This window comes from Branchiostoma lanceolatum, chromosome 3, assembly GCF_035083965.1.
Source record: "Branchiostoma lanceolatum isolate klBraLanc5 chromosome 3, klBraLanc5.hap2, whole genome shotgun sequence".
Classification (NCBI taxonomy): domain Eukaryota; kingdom Metazoa; phylum Chordata; class Leptocardii; order Amphioxiformes; family Branchiostomatidae; genus Branchiostoma; species Branchiostoma lanceolatum.
In genome coordinates, this window is record NC_089724.1 from 20,889,483 (window position 1) to 20,912,210 (window position 22,728).

General features: G+C 44.1%; 4 protein-coding genes across 8 annotated transcripts; all 4 read left to right on the forward strand.

Annotated features, from left to right (window-relative positions):
* Positions 1–208: 208 nt before the first annotated feature.
* On the forward strand, positions 209–8,233 carry LOC136430970 (uncharacterized). Of its 2 annotated transcripts, none has more exons than XM_066422100.1 (13): positions 209–442; positions 1,397–1,609; positions 1,924–2,023; positions 3,454–3,617; positions 3,967–4,251; positions 4,411–4,543; positions 4,684–4,871; positions 5,181–5,381; positions 5,746–5,943; positions 6,188–6,337; positions 6,579–6,669; positions 7,275–7,366; positions 7,773–8,233. In XM_066422100.1, exons 1-12 carry the CDS (start codon positions 355–357, stop codon positions 7,363–7,365), a joined length of 1,902 nt encoding a protein of 633 aa, XP_066278197.1. In that variant the 5' UTR covers positions 209–354; the 3' UTR covers position 7,366; positions 7,773–8,233. The 2 variants fall into 2 exon arrangements, with proteins under 2 accessions (XP_066278197.1, XP_066278196.1); XM_066422099.1 differs by having other exon boundaries at positions 211–442; positions 7,275–7,361.
* A 115-nt stretch (positions 8,234–8,348) lies between these two features.
* LOC136430969 (uncharacterized) lies at positions 8,349–13,844 on the forward strand. Its single transcript, XM_066422097.1, has 11 exons — positions 8,349–8,697; positions 9,201–9,419; positions 9,689–9,961; positions 10,148–10,477; positions 10,682–10,924; positions 11,113–11,418; positions 11,758–11,839; positions 12,172–12,294; positions 12,405–12,501; positions 12,742–13,041; positions 13,333–13,844. Exons 1-11 carry the CDS (start codon positions 8,616–8,618, stop codon positions 13,555–13,557), a joined length of 2,280 nt encoding a protein of 759 aa, XP_066278194.1. The 5' UTR covers positions 8,349–8,615; the 3' UTR covers positions 13,558–13,844.
* A 514-nt stretch (positions 13,845–14,358) lies between these two features.
* LOC136430972 (tissue-type plasminogen activator-like) lies at positions 14,359–16,072 on the forward strand. Its single transcript, XM_066422104.1, has 3 exons — positions 14,359–14,745; positions 15,075–15,302; positions 15,711–16,072. Exons 1-3 carry the CDS (start codon positions 14,658–14,660, stop codon positions 16,007–16,009), a joined length of 615 nt encoding a protein of 204 aa, XP_066278201.1. The 5' UTR covers positions 14,359–14,657; the 3' UTR covers positions 16,010–16,072.
* An 81-nt stretch (positions 16,073–16,153) lies between these two features.
* Positions 16,154–21,681, forward strand: LOC136430971 (proteoglycan 4-like). Of its 4 annotated transcripts, none has more exons than XR_010754961.1 (9): positions 16,154–16,418; positions 16,537–16,893; positions 18,429–18,668; positions 18,798–19,247; positions 19,469–19,798; positions 19,951–20,035; positions 20,144–20,259; positions 20,501–20,560; positions 20,910–20,973. XR_010754961.1 is itself a non-coding variant. In XM_066422103.1 (9 exons), the coding sequence occupies exons 2-8, from the start codon at positions 16,542–16,544 to the stop codon at positions 20,511–20,513; spliced, it is 1,590 nt and encodes a 529-aa protein (XP_066278200.1). In that variant the 5' UTR covers positions 16,154–16,418; positions 16,537–16,541; the 3' UTR covers positions 20,514–20,560; positions 20,910–21,024. The 4 variants fall into 4 exon arrangements, 3 of the variants coding, with proteins under 3 accessions (XP_066278200.1, XP_066278199.1, XP_066278198.1); XM_066422103.1 differs by having other exon boundaries at positions 20,144–20,263; positions 20,910–21,024; XM_066422102.1 differs by having other exon boundaries at positions 20,497–20,560; positions 20,910–21,024.
* Positions 21,682–22,728: the final 1,047 nt, after the last annotated feature.

A 22,728-nucleotide genomic window follows, 5' to 3' on the forward strand; every position in this document is an offset into this window, starting at 1 on the left:
TAGTTTAGCAAATGTCGACAGCTTAGTTTTGAAGCTGGGAACATCGCGGCGCTTTAGACTGATATTGAGTATAAAAGAGCAATTTAACGTTATGCAAGGACTGTGACGTTATATAACGTTACATATCTACACAAGGTTGAGTTTTATCCAGTATTTCCATCAGACTCATCATGGAGAAATATCTTTGTTATCAAGTCCCGCCCGACTTTGCAGTGGCACATATAGATATTGCACGGTGGGGTGACCAAATTTCCTGTTGTCGTTCTTTTCTGCGCGGCCGACATCTAAAGACAAGATCTTCAAAAGAAAGTTCTCCACATGTAAGAACGGTTTTGGTCACTGAGTAGTCAGAGAATGGGGCAAGTAGAGTTCGGAGCCGGGAGCGCCGCTCGTGTCGTGGCTGTGTTCGCACAGTTTGTCACGGTGGTCTTGAGCATTCAAGGTATGACTGTACATTAATGTAGTGTACTAGTATATCTGGGACGATGTGCAAGTCTATTCATTTGATAGTAGCGTTTGCTGAATATATGAAAGTAGCAGGCCGATACAAAACTATGCTGAGTGATGTCCTCTGCAGAGTGGTGGGGTTTTCGTCACTAAAAGTTGCGGATAGCTAGGTGCTTCTGATATATCATTATCATTACCAGGGGTTATATACATGTGCATTGAAACCTGTATAACTCACCGATGAAAAATTAGGGGGTTGTGATCTTTGTAATTGGGTGGGTCAAAGCCAGTGGTCTCCGACACACAAGTGCTGTGTATTCGTTCTCTGTATTACCGTTCTGTGGTTGCGATGGAGGCGTAGAGGTGAAATCTACTCCAGGAAATCGTACCATTACAGAAAGTTTATATTCGGTCCATTAGACACTAAATATGTCCATCCGCCTCCGTCTCTGTGATTTGCACAGTGGAAAGTAATTGTCACCCGTCGAAAAAGCTCTACAGTATGTTGTGTTCTGAATCCCGTGGGTCAAGACATAAAAACATGTTATAGGTCAGAAAACGAAAATAAAGTTTTGTACTGCTACACTGATACAAGACGGAAATGTTTGACACGGATTAAGTTCTGTAAGCGTGTTTGTTTGTCTGCCTGTGTGCCTGTCTTTCTGTCTGTCTGTCTGTCTGTCTGTTTGTTTGTTTGACTGTCTGTTTGCTTGTTTCTTTCTTTCTTTCTTTCTTTGTATGCATAGAATCTTCGAAGGTTTTCGTACATCACCGTACTTGTGGAATAGTTCATCGGATTATGGTACAATTGCTACGTATTTTCATGTGATATACCTATACTGATTGTATATTGATTCAGTAAATGCTTGATTTGTTGATCAATCTATTAACAAGTATATCAATCTATTTTGTAAGTACACCTATCTTTAGTTCATTTTCTTTTCCTCAGATTGTTACACGAGAGTTGATGGCAGGATCGTCTATGAAGGAATAAACAACATCACGGACTTCGGGAAGCCTTGTGAGGCCTGGAGCAGACAAGATGGACGGGCACACAACTACTGCCGTGCGCCGCGGGCCGGGGACTTACAGCCCTGGTGCTTCGTCCGGGCCGACACGGGGAACCTCATCCAAGCTCGCTGTGACGTAGAACATTGTACAGGTGGGTGGAGATACACAAGTACTATCAAACTAAAGTGGTGACACAAATGTGTACAAGAAGAGTAGTTGGCTGCGATGTTGGCTACGAGATCATACAGGGACTGGTGAAACGTTTGTTTACATCTTTGTATTGTTGTGTGATAGCTGTATGATGTCATTGCTGATACCACTCAGGTGTTGAGCGAATGCACATATGGGGTATTAGCCTTCCAACTCTGCCCCAATGTCGTATCCTATAGCTGTGTGTACTTAAACCATATGCATCAATCAGACAAAACTGTGTAGCTATTTTTGATCTCTGTCGTTTGAACGCAGAATGTTATACCCTAACGGGGTCGGACTACCGAGGAACACAGTCCAAGCCGTCAACTAACGAATCTTCAACGGTGGAATGCGTGTCTTGGACAGACGAGAGGTATGTCATTGATTACATACCATACATAGCTAGAATGTTGTTGATATAACGTTTTACATAACAGGAGAAACAGGCAAACTAGGACTAGGACTGACATAAGTTAACGGTGGTAACGTTGGGTAACATAAATTCGCCATTTTTCCGATAATGGTTGACTGAAATCAATCTAGCAGAACAATAAACCATCTTTTTTTTTCTATTATTCTGTCAGTATCATGTACTATCTTTGCACTAATCATATATATGATAGATTTTGTCTCTAGTCGTGCTGACACCACAATATTTCAACTTGAAACTACCGTCCGCCGCACGCACAATGACGGTGCTGTCGGACAGGTGTGAACATTATTTCGGGAGAGAAGATTCGTCTTGAATATCTTACCGCTAATTACATTTTATACAGCAGCTATTCGTTCCATCCTTGGCTTGAGGAGAGTGCTATGGATATAGACGTGTCCAAGTAAAAAAAATACACGAAAAAACGGCCGTACCGCACACATCAGGCTTTCGGGAACAACCCGTGTGTTGAGTCGGTAGAACGTCACTCAAAGTCAACCCCCACCGTCATGGAAATTTGTACATTATTCATCGGGGCGTTAGCTGGATGCCGTAGAAATGGTAATACTACTATGTCCATGTGTTTCTGCTTGTGCTAAGAGCAAACTTTGAGGAAAATATCGCCATCAGTCCACTATCACACACAACATTTGGACAAAAAAGGGTTCCTCGCAAACGTTTGTCGTCTGACGAATAGCAGGATTCTGGGTAACGAATATGGCGGCGGGAAAATTCACCGTAGTGCCGTAGCCATTGGTTGTAGCAACAAAGAGGCGTTTTGAGGATTAATCACACTTAGAGTCCAGTTGTAGGTTAGCAAAAGAGATTCTAATAAGTTGTATTGTAAATAATTGTGTTGAGCAGGAAGCGGATGTGACATTTGTCTTATAAACCAGCGAACAACTATGTAGTATAATTCTTCCACGAAGCCCTCAGACTGTGACAATAAGGGACGGAGAGTTTTTGACGTAGCCAACTTCTAATGCATGGTTATCGAAGCTTTTCAGACAGTGTTCTGAATACGTTAGTCTGTCAAGTTTGCATTTCTAGCGGTATTACTGATGTTGCATCTAGCACATATCCCTAAATACCCCGTTTTCAAAAAATCGCGAATTTAAGTACCCCGCGAATTTATGTTACCCAACGTTATATGATTATAGCATTACCTGTTGAGTATGGTTTGTTGAGTAGGGTTTGAGAAGTGCAAATTTTCATCTTAGTGCATGAGCGATATCGAATTAATAACTTGTGTCCCGCCCATCATCTAGACCGGTCAACACGATCTGTATCAAAGACTCAAGTTATCTATGAAAGGTTTCCAACCATATTATCAGTAACAAATGTTATTGCACCTGTGTGTTCTAATATCTCAGTGGCGGAAAGCGGTTCAACACCAAAGCACACCCTGACGATAAAAGCGGCCTGGGCGACCACAACTACTGCCGGAACCCGTGGGTGGAAGGGCGCCCCTCGCCCTGGTGTTACACCGGGAAAACACCTGCCAGCCACCAGCAGTGCCTCATACCCAACTGTAAAGGTACGGCACTCTGCATACATGCGACATTCAGACACCTTCATATCTTAGTACAAAGATAGTGCAGATAAGAACTTAATTGCACGACAATTGTACATAGTACAATGTATCGCAACAACTATCAAAACATGATACAAAATAGAGGTATAGAATAAAACTTGACATATAATGCAGATATGACCGGCTGTTACTGCTTCACAGCTATCATAATGTAACATTTAATCATATGAAGGAAATTAGATTCAACCCATACCATTGCCTGCCGCGACAATAAGGGTCATGATCGGGACGATGATATCTCTTAGCTGCAAGAGCAGTCCAGGTAAATGACTGTCCGGTTATTCCCGTACAGTTCCAGGGTACCTGGGCTGTATCCCTAACTCGGACACTCCGCTGCCCCTGTGGAACGTGCTCCGTACCGCCAGCTTCTCTGCGCTCACCATAGCACAATGCGTAAAGTACTGCCGGGACCACGGTACCCAATATGCCGGATTCCGGAACGGAAACCAGTGCATTTGTATAGCGGGGGCGAGGGATGTGTTCCGGAGTCTACCCGAGGCTACCGACTGCAACAAGAAATGCGCCGGGGACTCACGACACTTCTGCGGTGGTACCAACAGCACTGCACTGTTTGATAGTAAGTTTCAAGTCTATATGTGTGTAACGTTAGGTGTGTGTGTGTGTGTGTTTGTGTGTGGGGGGGGGACGTGTACGTGAGTTCGTGTATGCTTGTTTCCACGCGTAGGTGCGTATGTGTTGCGTGTGACAACTGAACGGCGTGTTTGTCTCTCCCCAGCGCGGATGGGCGCGTGTGGAGGGTGGAGGTACGGGATATACGGCACCATCCACTCGCCAGACTTCCCCAGTGACTACCCGAACGGCGAGATCTGCTCCTGGTCAATCATGGGGCCAGAGAACCACGTACTCAGGTAAACAGTCTGATGTCTTCCTCTCAAACTAACATGTATTTCTAAATGTATCTCATCCATTAGATAGTAAAAAGTATCATCCGACTATAACCACCAGGTATCTATCGACATATAATACATGCGTGCTCTTTTTTGGTCAGGTTACACTTTGCAATGTACGACATCGCAGACAGTGAGGATTATGTAGCAGTTTGGGACAACAGCACGCGGAGGAGGGTCCTCCTTACCCCCAGCAAAGATGGCTACGTGGTCAACTCTAACCAAGCCGGACTCCACTTTGTCTCCGACAGCGCTAAGAACGGACCAGGGTTTAGTCTGATCTTCGAAGGTAAGTTATACCTAACCCCTGAAACAATGATCGGTCTCCTTGCCGTTACTGTCCCTCATGTGTTCTCAGCTAGCTTTAACACAAAGAATCACCAAGGAAGTTAAATTCAGCCTTCTCATTTTAACCTCCTTGCATTCACTAATTCTTTTTTTTAGAAGATTTTATTGGATCACCTTGAGAAGCGGGCTTAATACTTAGGGGAAACAGAAAACAGAGTTTCGTTGTCTACTTCCCCCATTCAATGTCTTTGAGGTCCTTTTACAGGAAAGTCAATGTTTCATTTTGTTTTGTTTTATCTTTCTGCATCAGCCGTTAAGAAGTGCCCCAAACCGGACATTCTCAACGGAAAAGCGGACGCGGATTCCTTCCTGCCCGGACAACTCGCGAACGTCGAGTGCGCCCCCGGCTTCAGGGCGATTGGGCCGACAAAGGTGATGTGCGAAAACGACGGAACCTTCAAGAACCTGCCTGAGTGTCTTTCTGAGAACGCAACATTACCGACTCCCATGTGTAAGTATGTTACTTTGAGCATGACGACACTCCGTAAATATTACAGTTTAACTGTCCATAGAAAATAAACTGAAGGGGGGAGGGTGCAAAGTAAGACCTTCGGCCTCCAGTGAGATGCAAGACATTAAACAAAGCAATTGAATTAATTGCGTATAAGCACAGTACATTCGTACTCAATTCTCAGTAACAGTAACAAGCCGAACAAAACATTAGACTAGACACTAGTCACACCTATGTTGGTGTCCGTCTTTGATAAAGGGCATTTAGTCAAAACATGAAATTTCTGCTACAAAGAAATGATTGCCTGTAAACTCAGATTTACTTGCCTACGTTTGGAAGCTTACTATTGTGCTACATTCTTTAGCTTTCAGCAGCAACAAGACCACAGATGCGTCCGTGGTCTCAACAACATCTCATCATTTATCAACTAGAAGTAACAAGCCACTTACCACAAGCACAAAGGATCAGGAAACCACCAAAGTGCCAAAGACACCTGTACCGCCGTCTCGCCCAAGAACACAAGGACCAGTAAAGACAACCTTGGTTACTACTACTACCACAGGTGTGTTGTGCAACATTTAAAGTCCAAAAATATGCGCTTAAGTGTACAAACATACACAATCACCGCGCACACGCACGCAGATACGCAAACCATCCTGCGACGTTCGTCCTTTACGTTTCTCTTCATGTTTCCTTTGATTACTGTCCGCCATCAGCTGAACATGGCAGAGAAATATTTGTACCTAGGTATGATGCTCATATACTACATGAATACATAACGAATACTAAGTCACGATCACTTCCAGAAACTATGACACCATCCAGTGCTGTCAGCAGGCCGTTCAGCACCAAGGAGAAACACCACACAACAGAGCTCCAGACCACCGAGTCTCCCGAACACTCAAACCCCGACTCGTCTTCAGGAAGCACGCAGGAAGCCGGGGATACTACAAGCGGTAAGATTAGTATCTGGAGCTCGTATTAAAGATTTTGTAATCTTTTTGTAATTTGAGTTTAAAGTATGTCTTGACTGCCCTAACTGTTGGGTCTGGGAAGGGCTTGGTGAGGTTGAAAATGGCAGGTTGAAAATGATTGTTAGATTTGAAGAAACGAAAGAAATTTGGTGTGCGTTTACACTTTGAAAGTTCCCGTTGATTTTGACGTCTGCTTTTGTTTTCTCTACGTGTTGCATCTCAGCTGTGGTGATTGGGGTGGTGGTGTCCATCGTTCTCATAGTCGTCATCAGTCTACTCATCTACATCACCTGTGCCGTGTTAGCTGCTAAAAGGTACTGTTTCTTCTGCATGGTAAATAGCAAGGATCAAAGCTTGCTAAAATACGAGGTGTTTTCTCTTCATATTTTCCACAATCATATCCCGAGTGTGTTAGGGTGACTGCGTATCGGTCCCGTTCAGAGGTAGACTTCCCCCGCCTTCTGGCGAAATGTTACCAAACTGCAGCTCTCGATTAGTTGGATTTTGTGACTGGCAGCCATATTGTTGTTTTCGAACAAGCGGATTGGCAGTAGTATATTTTTGGCACGTCGAGTTTTAGTCGGTGGTCTCGAGCAGAAACAGGAAACAGAAAGGGAAGCAATATGTTTCCCATCAGAGGACATCATTACGATATTTTTACACATCTCACAAGGATATAAGTCCATAAAGCAACATAATGCCATGCACCCTTTCTTTGCATTTCTGTTCTTTACAATAAGAAGTAACTGGTAAGGTGCACTCAACATCTTTTTGCGATTCGCAGTTTGTTCGTGCAGAATGGTTTGTGTTGTTGTTGATATCCAATTACGTGCTGTATACATGTAAATGATGTAATCTTGTGCTGCTGCCATTTTGCAAGAGTTAGATGCGATATTTTATCATACTCCATTACAAACAGAGCAAGGCAAGCCAGCCTTGAGAATGGACAGACAGAGAGCGCCGATGCCGAAGTCAACGTCCCTCTAAAGGACTTCGGCGAGGACAGGTGAGGTAAACGTAACAGCACTTCAAACATTTCTACTTCTGTACCATTTCACGTCACCAGGGTTGTTCACACTTATGTGGCGGACACTGTATACATCGTTTGATAGCACCATGGTAACCTGCATTGCTGCACAAAAGTCCAACCGTAAGTGCCCCGACAGCGGCACCGTGCTGTATTAAACCTATCAATTCTGCCACGGGTTGTACGCACTTTCTGCCGTGACCCAATGACTGATAATAGCTAAATGGCAGGGCACGTCACTTTCATGTTGCCCTGAATTTAGACAACGGTAAAGAGTAGAAGAATATATATACATGTAACATAAGGATGTGTTTATATTGGAATCGGCCGGAATCCGTGCTTGCATTAGCATCCTGTTTACTTTGTTTATGTTTGTTTTGTTTGCATTAGCACGGCTAATGATGAAGATGATGAGCAGACTGCTAAGGATGCTGTCCTGGGAGAATTGTGACCACAGATATTTCAATTTCTTATCCCACCGCTCTGGAATTTAGGATAAGCACGAAGTGTTACAAATTGCTTCTGTTTCAAATGTGGCCAATGCCTGTGTTGTCCGAGGCTTACCGTTCACGTATTGAGAAAATCCATGTGAAAAGGTTTATGTTGCGTTTGGTGGAATTGTTATCGTGTTCAGGACGTGTATTTTGTAGGATTATCTCTGATGTTGAAGATCCAGTATTGTTGCCAGCAAGCATATCCGTAGAATCAGAGAAAGGAACGGTTATAATGCATCAGCTTTCCAGTAGAACAAACCAGTGCCGTAGCAGGAGGCAGTTGTCAGCCGTGTGAAGTTTTTGTTTGTTGCAAAGGAGACGGTTTGAAAAACAAGCAATAAAAAACGAACTAATCGACTTTGTCCATCCAGATACTTCTTTTTGCACGCATATATTCAAGTTGAAACGTTTGTTTAACTGTTTCTTTGTTTCTTTCTTTGCTTGCTCGTTTTCTGTACACTCGTTGTGGTCGGTTTAGTTTGCTTTCAATTTTGTATCTTAACTCACAGTCAGCACTGAAAGCATTACTCAGCAATTCGCAACGGCAGCTATCCATAACGATTATCTTCGTGGGCCACACACCTTATCAGCGCCAGACCGACAGGAAAAGCAACAAGGTCATTTCCGGCGGTTTTCTCACATCAGTAACGCCCGTTTCTTTCCGGAGCAGTTCCAGGAGGAATTATTTCGTGTGTTGTAATATTGAACTAGTGCAAGCCGCAATCGTTAAACCGCGGTCATGGCATCTGTCCACGTTTGGATGTCTCTTTTCTTCTTCTGGATGCTCAGCGCCGGAAAATGCCAACAACAAAATACAAAAGGTGAGCTTCCGTTATCTCTACCATATAGCTTGTTTGATAGTAAAAGTTATAAAGGCCACAGTCACAAGTCTTTCGAATCTGAAGTGAACATTTACAACAGTCTGATCAAGATTTTACATCTCTGTGTTGGGTTTGTGCAAGCGTAATGATTTTTCCGACACAAAATTCCCATGTCTACATTATTTACAGGAAACGTATACTTGCCTGTTGTGGGACAGATTCGTATAGTCATGTAATGTATAAGAATGATGCTGTCTTTATCACGTTGAATTCCGCGTTCCTTGGGAAGCTATCCAGATAAAGCATCACCATAAGTAAGCGGGCTTTCGACAAGTATTGCAGGCAAAAATTCTGACGTTCCAAATAAAATAAAGAGAGGAGACTGTAGATTATTTGGCCACTTGTGCACCCTGTTGCCAAAAGTCAAGTTGATTTTCGAGGAGTTCAACAATAGGCGATGTGACGCGTCCATTAATTTGCTCAACTGCATTTTTTTCTTGCAGAATGCTTCACGAGAAGTAAGACGGCAGTGAGATATGAAGGACTCCTTGATGTGAGCAAATCCGGACAGCCGTGTTTACCATGGAGCGAGACAGAACTTCCGTCTGTCGGTAACCATAGTTACTGCCGGGCACCCAGACCACAGGACCTGCAGCCATGGTGCTACATCCAAGGGAGGGAATCCCTACTGGAGAAACCGTGTGAGGTCGAACACTGCAAAGGTAAGTTGTACAATATAAATCTAGTTAGCTGTGACATTGCTGTACATCATTTTCCAAAGCTGCAAGCATTGGTATCTGCAATGTGTTGAACTGCTACTCAGTGAATGTCTGGATGCTTTTTTCCTGAACGCTAGTGGTCCTCAATGTCACAGACCGCCCTCTACCCGATTGCATTAGCAATGCTGAAGTCAACGTCCTCTCACATACCCATATCTTCCAAATCACCATTCTTGGCTTAAGAAGACTTACGCTTTAACAAATATTTCCAGAATCTGCCCACCTCGGATGCTTTCGCCTTGACAAACCACCAATTGAAGTCCTTAACGCCGTGCCTATCGCGGAAGACTCTATGACAATCGACCGCTGTCTTCAGCTTTGTAGAATTAGACTTCAAGACTACGCAGGACTGTCAGGCGGAGACAAGTGCTATTGTATCTTCTATGCTAAAGAGCGATTGACTGAAGCTAAAGACTGCTTGACGCCTTGCAAAGGTAACGAAGAGCAGAAGTGTGGGGGCGACACTAGCATCGACATTTACGATGGTAAGTCTTGCAGATGGCTTGCATTCAATATTTCATTACAAATGCAGTATTGTTCATGTAAGAATCTTGACGAATGACAAGCGTGTAGTATCTGATAGATAGACAAAAAGTTCGCGGTCTTTGTGACTACAACCGTGCTTACTGGACAGTACATACGTACAGTACTCCTGTTTTATTATTTTGTAGTGAATATGGGCCGATGTGGAGGTAAACATTACGGACTGGAGGGGACCGTATATTCGCCAGGATACCCCGGCTTGTATCCGAATGGAATCAACTGCACATGGGATATAAATGTTCCTGGGAACAGAATCATCCAACTGAGGTTCAAACACAGCAATATTGGTTACCCAACCGATATCGTGGACGTTCAGGACATGGTAATTTCCAAGGACCGTGCCAGAATCACACAATGGAACCAAAGCAGACGATTTCTCAGTTCATCTAGCCGTGTACGAGTGTATTTTAGGTCGGACACCAAAAGCAATGGAGGCCAGTTTACCCTTTCCTACAAAGGTCAGTAACGGTATTTCATCTGCTATACTTACAAGTGTTTTTCTTCCTTTTGTGATATTGTATCGATTGTATTGTATTGTATTGTATTGTATTGTATTGCATTGTATTGTATTGTATTGTATTGTATTGTATTGTATTGTGCAGTTACAGCGTATGGCAGATTTCAAACTAAGCTACCTTCTATTTACAATCTTTCTCTCGTAGCACTCACCAGCTGCCCTACACCGACCATCCCCAACGGGTCCCTCGAAATAAACAGGAAGATTAAGACGGACAGAGCTCTTTTCAAGCCAGGGGAAGAAGTCAACTTCACCTTCAGCTGTGACGCGGGCTATCAGAAGTGTAGGAAGAAACGAAAGTCGGCCACGTGCAAAAACAGCGGTAGTTGGAGTAAACTACCAGAGTGTCGCCCTGACACTTTGCCGTGTGACGGGCAAGCACCTACAGGTTTGTCATCTATTGAAAACTAAGAAGCAAACGTCAATATCAAAGTGAAGCCCGGTTCACAGTACATGTCTTTCTCATCAAATGTATTGTGACGCTTACATACTGATATGATGTTATACGCCCTGTCATCTCTCAGCTGGGCTTTCCATTCCAACGAAGTCTTATTCAATGTCTAACATCTCTCTCAGACGCATCCCAAACAGTGCCAGAGACATCCACTACAGCACAGTCAAGCCACATGAAGACAACACATCCATACACTGCTGATAGAACTCTGCGCACATCAACCATTCGTGACCATGTCACCACAGCAAGATGGCAAACCCTTTATCAAACCTCAATGATGACGTCGTCACACATATCTACCAGTTCTTCACGCACAGAGACTGTAAGTGTAACTTACTCGTCGGAGCCTGTAGTCGCCACGACCAAGCCAAGGGAGCCTGAGGACCCCAACCTCTATGAGGGACCAAAGCAGGGGGTGGACCATAACAGTGAGTTATTTAGCTAGCTACGGACAATGATTGTCATATTGCTTATGTTTGAAAATTACACATGTGAGAAAAAATGTAACTACTGTATATCGAAAGCAATGGAAGACGAAATGCATTTTTATCTGCCCCTATAACGACCAGGAAGCCGCTTAAACTCATTGCAATTTTTGAAACGTTACTGATGGAAACAAAACTACAACCTTGTTAACTTCACAAAACCCACTCATTACAGAAAATGTGGGGCACTTCGTCTTGCATTGCTTAAAAAAAAAGAAGTCAAAACTAAAAAGTAGTTCTTATCAGAATAGTAACTCACTGGGGTAATTGTTTTTTATTCAGTGATAATCATTGCATCAGCCGTCGGCGGGAGTGTACTATTGGCTGTGGGTGTTTTAACCTGCATAGTGATCTCCAAGCGAAGGTACGTGTCCCTCTATCACGGCATCGATCACCTCTGTCACACAATACTGTTAAAGTTCAGAATACTACAAATTGTATAACACTGACAGAGTTACTTCTCACATGAAGAATCTAGTGATAAAGAAACTTGCCTAGATGAAATGGATATTATAAAATGATGCCCCACTGTGGTGTCACTCCTTTATGGACAAATGTAGTTTCATACGCGTAACACTATGCCAAAAGATATATCATTAGCACTATATCTCGGATAGTATGACGCATACTGAACGTTCAAAACGTCGTGCAAATCAATGGAAGGCACTGGTCTCTACAAAGAGTCTCTCTTCACAGGGCCCGGGCAAGAAAAAGATCACGACTGGCTACTGCACCCCGTGGGCACAGCAGGGACAACGAAGTCGTGGATGACGTCCTCACTTACAACTTCCGCACGCTCGCCAGCACTGCCCAGATCAGGTCCGTGTGTTCTGCAAACATCAGCAATTTTCATTCGTCCTGCTTGCCCTCTTTGTAGTAATGGCTTTTCTGTAACCAGAATGATTTGACAATGGTTGATGTGTTTTTAGGCTACAAATCATCTCGACTGTAGACGGTCCTGGATCCGATCCAAATGACCAAAGTCCGGACGCCGGCTACGCAACAGCCAGTATGACGAAGAAGAAGGTACGTGTTGATGGATTTAGAGATTTGCCAGGAGGAAATATTGCAGATGTGAATGCATGAAAATGGGAACCTTTGCACGTAAATTTTCTATTTCTAGAGAGAGAGATATAAAGATAGATAGATATATATATAAACATACATATGCATATCAGACAAGAATGTCGAGGAACTTGAGATAGAACGCTGTGTGTCGAAACAAAATTATCCACACTGAGTGATGTGTTATGTTTACTTTCATAGATGCTGCCGGATCCACCGGGTGAAGCTGTGTATCAAAACGCTGTCATGTTCAACACCGCTGAGAGGGCATCCACGAAGAAAGACCTATCATCAAAGGCCCCCGCCATCTACACAAAGGTCAAGAAGAAGAAAAGGCATGTTGACAGTCCAGGATCCACCCTTGGGTCCCAGACATCCAGGTCCGAGAGGGACTTTGATACCTGCGAGGCAAAAGTCCGTCCAGAGCCATGTCCGCGCACATCCGCGCTCTACGCCAAGGTCAACAAGAAACGCCCCCCGGAACCGCTTCCGTGGGAACTGGTAAGTCAGGTCCTGGTCTCATCCTGTTATGCCTCATTCTTGTAATAGTATGTAAGTCTACACCTAGATATGACTAATCCATAAAACATATACCTAAATGTTAAAACCTGTTAACCTTTCGAACTTTCCCTGTTGCCACACAACTCAATTGAGCCTCATCACCACTGCCAAGAATTGTGTCGCTACGACTTGCAAGGTGCTTTTGATAGATATCTCTGGTGACATGACTCTCTCCACGATTCATTCTGATTTGTTAGCACTGATACATATGACATTTCTATCTGCTCATAGGAAGAACTGCGTGAACCGGATCCGGAAGTGACATATCCGGAGCTGGACCATGTGCAGTGCCATGTTGCAGAGGTCACGGAGTTCCTGCCTGACGTCACGCCGTCCCACAGCGAGGGTGTGTATGCAGAAATCCGTGACATCATGGTACAAGATTCAAGAGGGTCGAGCAGTGACGAATCTTACAACACGTATGATAAGGCCGCCCATGGTTACAGTAGTGAATAAATTTGCACTACTGACTGTTATAAACGTTCAACCTGGAAATGTAACTACGTATTTGTAGTGTTAACAGTATACACAAGGGTGTTCTTTGTAAGAACTAGAAAATGGAACGAAATCGAGCCAAGTTAGTGCTGGTATCACATAACTGCTTTGAAGTTCATCATTAATTTTGTAGCGAAGCTAAGTAATGATGGTGATGTCAAGTGAGTGTTTTTTTACAGTATATTGTGATAAAAAGGTTTGTAAAGAATTTAAACGGGAAAGACATAAGAAATAACAATACTATATTAAGTATCTTATTCTAATGGATGCCTTTTGTATTGAAATAACTTAACGAGAAATTCCTTGGTGTAACTTTGATACAATGAGTAGTAATAAAGGAGTATTTGTTCACATGCACTTGGTGAGAATTTTATTTTTGCCATCTCATCAGCATTACACACGACTTTAATCACAACATAGATCGACATGTGAGAGGGAACACTCGAAATAAAGAGACATTTTACTCTGTGTGTGACAAAATACAACTTGGCTATTTGTCGTGACACGGACAGTTTGGTTCACAGGCGGATGTGTGAATAGTAAACAATTACTTCTCTTTGGAGTCCTTGACACAAAAACGCAATACAATTGCTACTTTAAATTCAAAACTGGCCCAAAACATAACTTTACAACCATAGGTGATTAATAATGAACTTCTACATTCAACATGGTAACGCCCGTAGTAGTTGAGACAAAAATGATAATGCATTCACAAACTTGGCATTAGCCATACTTATATCAAGTCGACTTATTTTCGATCAGATTGTGGCGTTGTGCCATGGTTCTCTTTAATCTCCTGCTGTGTGTCGACTACTGAGCCAAACGTGGGTGTCCAGCATTCTAAACACCACTTCATGTCGGTAATGTGTGAAAGAAGTCTGTATGACCGTGTGATTGGATACCACAGCGAGCTCTTATCTCATACAGACAGACACACTGACGGAAATTACCTCTTGTATCCAGATATCTGCACGCTTCAAACTTCCTTCCTCAATGGCCTTTACGCACGTTCTGTTCGGCCAAACCTCGCCCATGCCCCCAAGGACAGATGAAGGTTCAATATGGCAACAGCAACATTTTTGTCCCTGGAGTTTGTTCTTATACTGTGGTTTCTGTGGTTTGAACAGCAGTGGGCTAAAGAACCTGAAGGTAGGAAGTCGTCACATCGCTTTGCCATTCATGTGATTTTTGCGTAGTCTTTACATCGTTGATTGAATGCACGGGCGAAAGGTCATGATAATGCCATAAAAGAGTCATACGCCCCAAATTAGGTTTGCACAATTTTTCTTGGTTTGGTTTTATCCCCAGCAGAGATAAATAGGGGTGAAAACGTTTCTACAGACATTTCAATGTGCTAGTGCGCCGTCTGTCCAACATTGTTTTTGCTAAATCAAACGTCATGACTGGTAAATTGTTCTCGTAACATAACTTACCACATGTAACGTTACATATATAAGATAAAACTCTGCATGTATCAGAATGCTACAGAAGAGAGAACGGTGGTGTGAAGTACCAGGGAATATTACACGTGTCCGAAACCGGAGAGTCCTGCGTAAACTGGAATGAGACCGACGTAGTGTTCGCGGGGTCGGGCGGCCATAACCACTGCCGCGCCCCGCGACCAGGGGACCTGGTACCGTGGTGCTACGTGAGAACTGAGGAGGGGCAGTTGGTGGAACGTCGCTGCGATATACAGCACTGTACAGGTATGTAATGTGATACGCTGTAAGGGTTTGTTTTACGTAGTGCATGCATGGGGAGTGCACCCGTCTTTCGGAAGGGAGGTAAAATGGGGGCCCCGTGTTCGAGGGCGTGCCTTAAGTTGAGCACTTCAAAGGAGACGGGCTAGCAACACATCCCTGTAAAAATATACCCTGCTACAGAAATAGCAAGGTAACTTGCTGAACTATGTGCCACTAGGCACTATCGTCGAAGGTGAACAACAACAATGCATATTGTATACAAATGATTTGGGTCAGTCTTCCATGGATGTATCGATGAGCTATCGTATTCCCAACACCAGAACGATATTGTCATATGGGATAATGTTATGTTGCTCATTTCAAGAGTGAATATCATGCAAACACGTGAATCTTTATTTCCCACATTCCCAGTTTGCTACACCGTGACTGGAGCTGACTACAGAGGTAACCAGTCCCGCCCGGAGCCCGGTGGGAAGCCGTGCGTGTCGTGGACGGACAGGGGAACCTACAACAACAAAGGCGTCCACGCACACAACCAGGAGTATCGAAACAGAGGCATCGGAGAACACAACTACTGCCGGAACCCCAGCACCTACTTCAGCCCCTGGTGCTACACTGGTAGAGGACAGACTAACTACAGACCTTGTCTTATATTGGATTGTAAAGGTAAAGATTTCTTATGTTGCCAATGGCATCAATGTTGTTGCTAGCAAGACCTACATGTATGCCACGAGACGCCAGGTGACGAGACTGACGCCAGCTTTTGCTTATGATTGCCCCAATCAATACACTGTGGTAGAATTTTCAACGATTGTACATTTTTCCGTTTTCCCACAGCACCAGGGTACTTAGGCTGCTATAGCGATGATGATGGGAACCTCATTCCTAAAGGAGTGACACCTCCAAAATGGTCGCTAACCATCGAGTCCTGCCTGGAGCACTGTCGCCTGCTTTCCAAGCAGTACGCTGTCATTCGGAACGGACGAGAGTGCTACTGTACCAGCGGCGTGGTCAGTACGGCAAAACCGCTCAGACCAAGCAACGCTTGTGGTAACCGCTGCCCTGGCAACTCTTTCCAGTACTGCGGAGGGTATAAAAACATCGTATCCGTTTTTGACAGTAAGTTGCCAACGTCACTTATTTCATTGGTGAAATATTGCTCTTGGATTCATTCGTGGACAAGAGTATGTTTGAAAACCTAATAAATGTATCAAGGGAAACAATGTTTTATTTTCAGCAAATATGGGCAGGTGTAACGTCTCTCGGTATGGACAGCGAGGCACCATCTACACTCCCAACTATCCTGGGTCCTACCCGAGTTCGACAGATTGCTACTGGAACATCAGTGTGGCGAAGGACCACATCATCAAATTTAGATTCCAACACTTCAGAATGAGCGAAGACAGCTGGGTGAGTGTGTCGGATACTGCAGACAGGGCCGGCGGAGTGAGGATCACCGGACAGGACCCTGTGGGCGGGTACGTCACAAGTTCGGCAACTGCGTCGGTGTACTTCCGGGCACGTCCGTCACAGAACGCCGCGAGTCCTCGGGAAAACGACGGCTTTCCCAATGGATTTATCCTGTTGTTTGAAGGTACGTTGTGGTGTTGGTCATAGCCATGAGACAGCACTTCACATTGCTGTAGAATACTTGTGTAAACTTTATGATATCATCAATCACATAACTCTTATACAATCCAGTGAGACATGTAAAGATCATTTTATTGTGTTATCATTATCAGTATCAACTTCTTCGTTGAACGTGTCTTTAAGCCGGCGTCACAATTCATGCGAGCATCGGCCGATTTTGTAGATCGCCGGAAGCTCGCCGAATTTCAAATTCGCCCGAGCGTCGACCGTATTTTTCACTGAAAACCTGCCCCGTCACAAATTGAACGGAGCTCGGGCGACGTCCGTCGAACACTAATAATCATAAATCCCACATAAGACGGTACCATCTCTTGGACACGGACGAAGTCAGAATCAAATGGCCTAGTAACAATCTCAAATTTAGACCAACTTTACTTTCTGAGTTGTGGCAAATCTGTAGGACACGAGTGAAGTAGGTGGGCACACTGAAAATAACCACATAAAGAGGAATTTTGTTATAGACCAATCAAAATACAAGTGCAGGAGCCACAAAGTCAACAGATCAGTCGTTTAACCCCGATCCAAACATTTTCAGCAAACGGAAATCGACCGAGGCTCGGGCGAACGCCGTCCGAGCTTCGACCGACCGTTGATAAGCCTATCGACGCCCTGCCGACGCCTGGGCGTGCCTCGGCAGACAAACATAGATCTATAATGACTCAGTGGACTTTCAACTAGTCATTTGTGGAGAAAACACTCAGGAAGTGAAGGCAAACCTCAAAAGTCAAGCCCCAAATCATTAATAAACAAATTGAAGCATCCAAACCAATACCTAAAAAGAAACAAGAAGCATTGTCTTCTGTGTCAACATTTTATTTATAATATTTCTTTTTGAATGAAAATTTAACTTTGCATTGAATTGTCTTTCATTACAAAAGTTTGGCAGCATTCTTCGACAAGTTGATATTAGTATTAGTTAATATTACAATATCATTTATCATCTTATGTTATAAACCAAACTGTCGTTTCCTTTTATCTATAAACAAGAAGGAGTTCGGCCGAGGCCCGTCCAAGCTCCCATCAACACCTGCACAACGCTCGCCCGAAGCACGCCTTACTTTTCATGAGTCGGCCGGAACACTGACGACGGTCGTCCGATTATTGATCAAGGCCCGTGCGAGGCTCGCACGAGGCCGAAGAGTTCGGGCGACCTCCGACCGACCAAAAATCGGGTCTAAAATCCTCGGATGCCCGCCCGAATATTGGCCGAGCGCGGGGCGTTGCTCGGGCGAGCTACGGGCAAACTGTTGACGAGCTGCGCGAGTTCGAAAATCGTCGCCGAGGCCTCGCTGAATTTAAGCGCAGCTTCCAGTGACACGCGAACGTCGGCCGAGCTCCGAAAATTCGCCCGAAGCCCGTAGAATCGACAGGACGTCGGTCGTACTTCGCCCGAAAATCGCCATTTGGAGCTCGCCGACAAGTCGGCCGAGCTAAATTCTTCATTTGTGACGGGGGCTTTAACAACCATATTTGATGCAGCCATCAGGAGATGTCCGACACCAACAATCACCCATGGAGGCTTCGACGTCATGCGGCCCATGACGGTGGTCAGTGACGGCTCCATCGTGACCGGAGACACCGTCCAGTTCTACTGTGATGACGGCTACCGGCTCACCGGGCCAGAACGTTTACTCTGCACGGAGAATGGGGACTTCGACAAAGACACCCCAGTGTGTTACATTCCAGAGACCATTGTCATTGTAATTGCCAGAACTACAAGTAAGTTTATAAAAACATAGTTACGAATTGCTCTACTTGACAATGTCATTTCTTTGTCTGTCATCGGTTTCAACCGCTCATAACTAAACTTCGACGTGAACATGTCTTCCTTTCGATGTGATATTACAGGAAGAACTACACCGGGACCACTTCCGCTAACGTCCAGAGAAGGACCAGCTCTACGCCCAAGAGCGCCAGGAACAAGCGTGAGACCAAATATAGCAACACCAACAACTTTTAGCACCATTTTACAACCAGCCGCACGAGTTACAACTGCACAGACATCTACACCCACGCAGAGACCTACAACACGGCCACTTCGTCGACCAACTAAAACCAAACGGCCCCCTTCATCTAGGCCAACTCAATGGACAACTGTGCCATCACGGTCAAGGGATCGTTCGACCGAGAGAACTGCACCAGACGTCACTGTAACGGCAAGGTCCAGTGTCACACTACTTGATGGAGCCACGAAGGATGAAAAGACCACTTCAAAGGCACCCACTGATTCAAGAAAGCGCCCAACCACGGGAGATGAAAAGGGAGTGCTTGTCTCCACTGACACCAGGCCAGCAGAACGTAAGACCTTCACATTTCAATGCACATCATTGTACTTAAATGCTGCAACAGATTTGCTGTTTACGCACATACATACATGCATCATTACTGTAGACATCCAAGTCTAGCATTACATACCTTCTGACTCGACGTCCAGCGTGCAGTGACCAACATGATTTCACTAAACAAGCTGTTACGTTTGACGGAGTCTTTTTAACCACCAGGGCATGATTTTTCGACAGCTTACTCGACGAAAACAACATCCCTTGACGTGCCGTTTACTGCGAGAAGCACGCCCTTTATCTCGACCAAAACAACTGGATGGGTACCAGTCTCCTCCCCACACAAGTCAGGACCATTCCACAGCACCTCAACCACCGAGACCAGGCAACAAACAACCGGTGTGCGGAAAGGTCTCCCAACCTTGTTCACACAGTCACTGCCAAAGACAACGCATCACACGACAGAATCCACCAAGACGTTCCTGACGACCCCCGCTGAAGACTCGAGGACACAACAGCAAGAGGTCACCAACGACCCAACCGCAACGGCCCGCAGATTGGGATTAAACAGTAAGATATTTCTGAAATCATACTATAGCTAGTACATTAGATATGCATTTCATTCCCATTTATCCTTTTCAAAACCTCCTGTCTGGACGAGTTGTTCTGTTTCATGTGTTGAAGGCATGGACGTGGTTGTGATACCTTTTTTTTTATTGCAGTCTTCGCCCTGATCGCTATCGCTGTGGCGGCCTTGGCTTTCCTGTTCCTACTGCTGATACTGGTCATATGGAGCTGTCGAAGAAGGTACGATGATTTATTTTCAGAGGACCCGTTTTCATCAATATGTGAGACATCATGGTAACTTTGGTATCTGATTATAGCCGTCCTGTACTTTTCGTGTCCTCAACTCAGGAACCACAAGATCAAGCATCAGAAACTGGAGCTGCTGAACTACAGGACAGAAATAAGAGCGCCTCCTACTGGCGGCACCACACCGGAGAACGTGCCGATGTCAGACATGTCCTCAAGTGGGTGAGTTTTGTATCTTCTACAATTGTGTGTAAATCACTAAAACCATGAGCATAAATGATGTTCTGTATACTCTACAGCGATGTAATAGCCTACAGGTACCGTCAGAACGACAGCTTGAGTGTGTATAGTGATATCTTGTGTTTCAATTTTATCCGTGAATCCATGTAACGTTAACAATATCTGAAAGCCAAGTTGAAATATACAAACCCTAACCGCTCTGTACTCTGATTCAGACAGCAGGGTGACTTAGTGGCAAATGGGTCGGCTGGCCCGAAACCAAGTGAAGACGCAAACATGGTAAGTTGCTTCGGACGTCTTTCTCCTCTCATCTACAAACTTGGCAGAAATTTCGGCTTTATATTCTTGTGACGTATACATCGGTCTTGAACAAGTTTTTATGATGTAAGAAGATGGCCAAGTCGAATCCTGAAGAGTTAGCCCTTCTGATTCTGTGTCAAAACATTTTGCTACGACATGTGAGTCAGTTTTGAACATTTTCGAAGCCCTTCTGAAAGCACGTACTAATAGCAACGTACATACATATTCACGGGTCATTACAAACTTGAAGAGTTAGATGCGTTTCTGCATTAGTCCAGCAGTTTTATTACAAACCACAAAATCAGTTTCGGTGCTCTCCCTTCTTCAGAGCGATGATGACTGTGACATTGAACCGGAAGTGACGTATACGGAACTGGACCTGGCCATAAATTGGGACGCTCCTGTCAGACGAACGCAGCCGGAGACGGTGTACGCTCAAATACGCCCTCCGTCAGACAAGACTGGAGCTACGTATGCCGTGTAGTAATGATTAAGTTACAGATATAGGAGAGCAACGAAAAGTTGCACATCACAAATTGCCGTCTTATTACTGAACAAAATCGCATCGTTTGTTGGTATTCTAATGATATTGTCCCATACAAGACTTATGTAACAAGACTGGCTATGTTTAGCATATTAGTGCTACTGCAAAATAATCTTTTTGTATGTAATTGTAGGTTATTAGTAGGTTAATAGCAGGTTATGTAAATATACATGACTCAACAGATTACCAAATTGTGAAAACAGACGGTCACAGATATTGCTGTTTGGTACAAACAAATTACCACGCAGATATATTTCCGACCAACGTCGTTCATTTCAGACCTGTTAGTGGTCTGATGTTTTCTAGTAGTTTACAACTGGTATCTGATTATCAAGTTAACCAAAGACACGTATTTATCAAAGTGCAGCAATATTGATAATCATTCTTTTGTTTGATAACCAGTATCTCAATCCGCATTCTATTGTCTAATGACACCCCTTACGTACACTCAGTGCGTTCGATATCAAAGAGTTTCATGACACAAGACCAACAGTTCCTGTTTCAATTAGTTGAATAAACTATTGTGATTATTGTTGCAATAAAGCTTTAAATGCTTGCAAGATGCTCGTGGCCTTTTCTTGTAGAGAGCGAACGTGCTGTTGTCTGGATTTGTATATTTAGTATGAAATTGATCGGAATATTGGGTTCATTGCAAAAATATTTGTCTACACACGATTTCAGTCCATTCTCATAGCTATCATCGTCAATATAGACGGAGAAAACAAATAGAATATAAAAACATAGTATAAATACTTGTATCAAACGTTCAATGTTGAAACTCAAGTGCTAAATGTCCGTGGGAAGGTTAATATTTCCCCTTCCGCGCCTGGCTGATGAAACCCTAGGGTGGCCAAAATCCCCTGGCAAAAGTATTCTCCCTGCAGCCAGCGTAGCTAGTCTGTTAGAGACTATACAGCTAGCTGGCCACTTTTCCTATCACATTCGACCTAAAGTTTTCTCAGAGGGGGCGCCCGGTAGGACACCAGCTAATAAAAAACATCCGATGTCAAAGGCCAATTGCCTAGGTCGTTACAGTGGTGGTTAGTGGTAACCTCAGGTCATCCCTCCACATAATAGGCGGATGGCGGTTGGCTGGAGACAGGAAACATTCCGATATAGATAAGGGACTTGGAAGCTGGGATTTCAGTTGGATTAGGGAAGATCCGTTAGATGCGGTCTATTCATTGGTGTCCAAAATGTAATAATATGCGCTGGCCTTTATAAAACGGCTATCTGCGGAATTATGAGTGTCAATTTCGTTACGTATACTGAATAATTGTTGAGGATAGAACGGGCAATGGTCATGTAGTTCAGTTGAGTAGTTAAGAAACGCGAGGGGTTAAACGCACTTTTGGCAAGAAACATTGACAGGAATAGTCAGACAAAGTCCACAAGAACAGTCAATTTTCTCTCCTGGACTTAAAAAAACAACTTTCGAACAGGAACGTAATTCAGGCTATGGTTGTTTCGTGTGTGAGTGTGTTTTGTGCGTGTCTGTAACGATGATATTCAATAAAGAATTGAAATTAAATACAAGCTACAACATTCTACCTTGTCGAAAGAAACGAGCCTCCCCTCAGCTCCCCTCCTGTAACCTGACAGT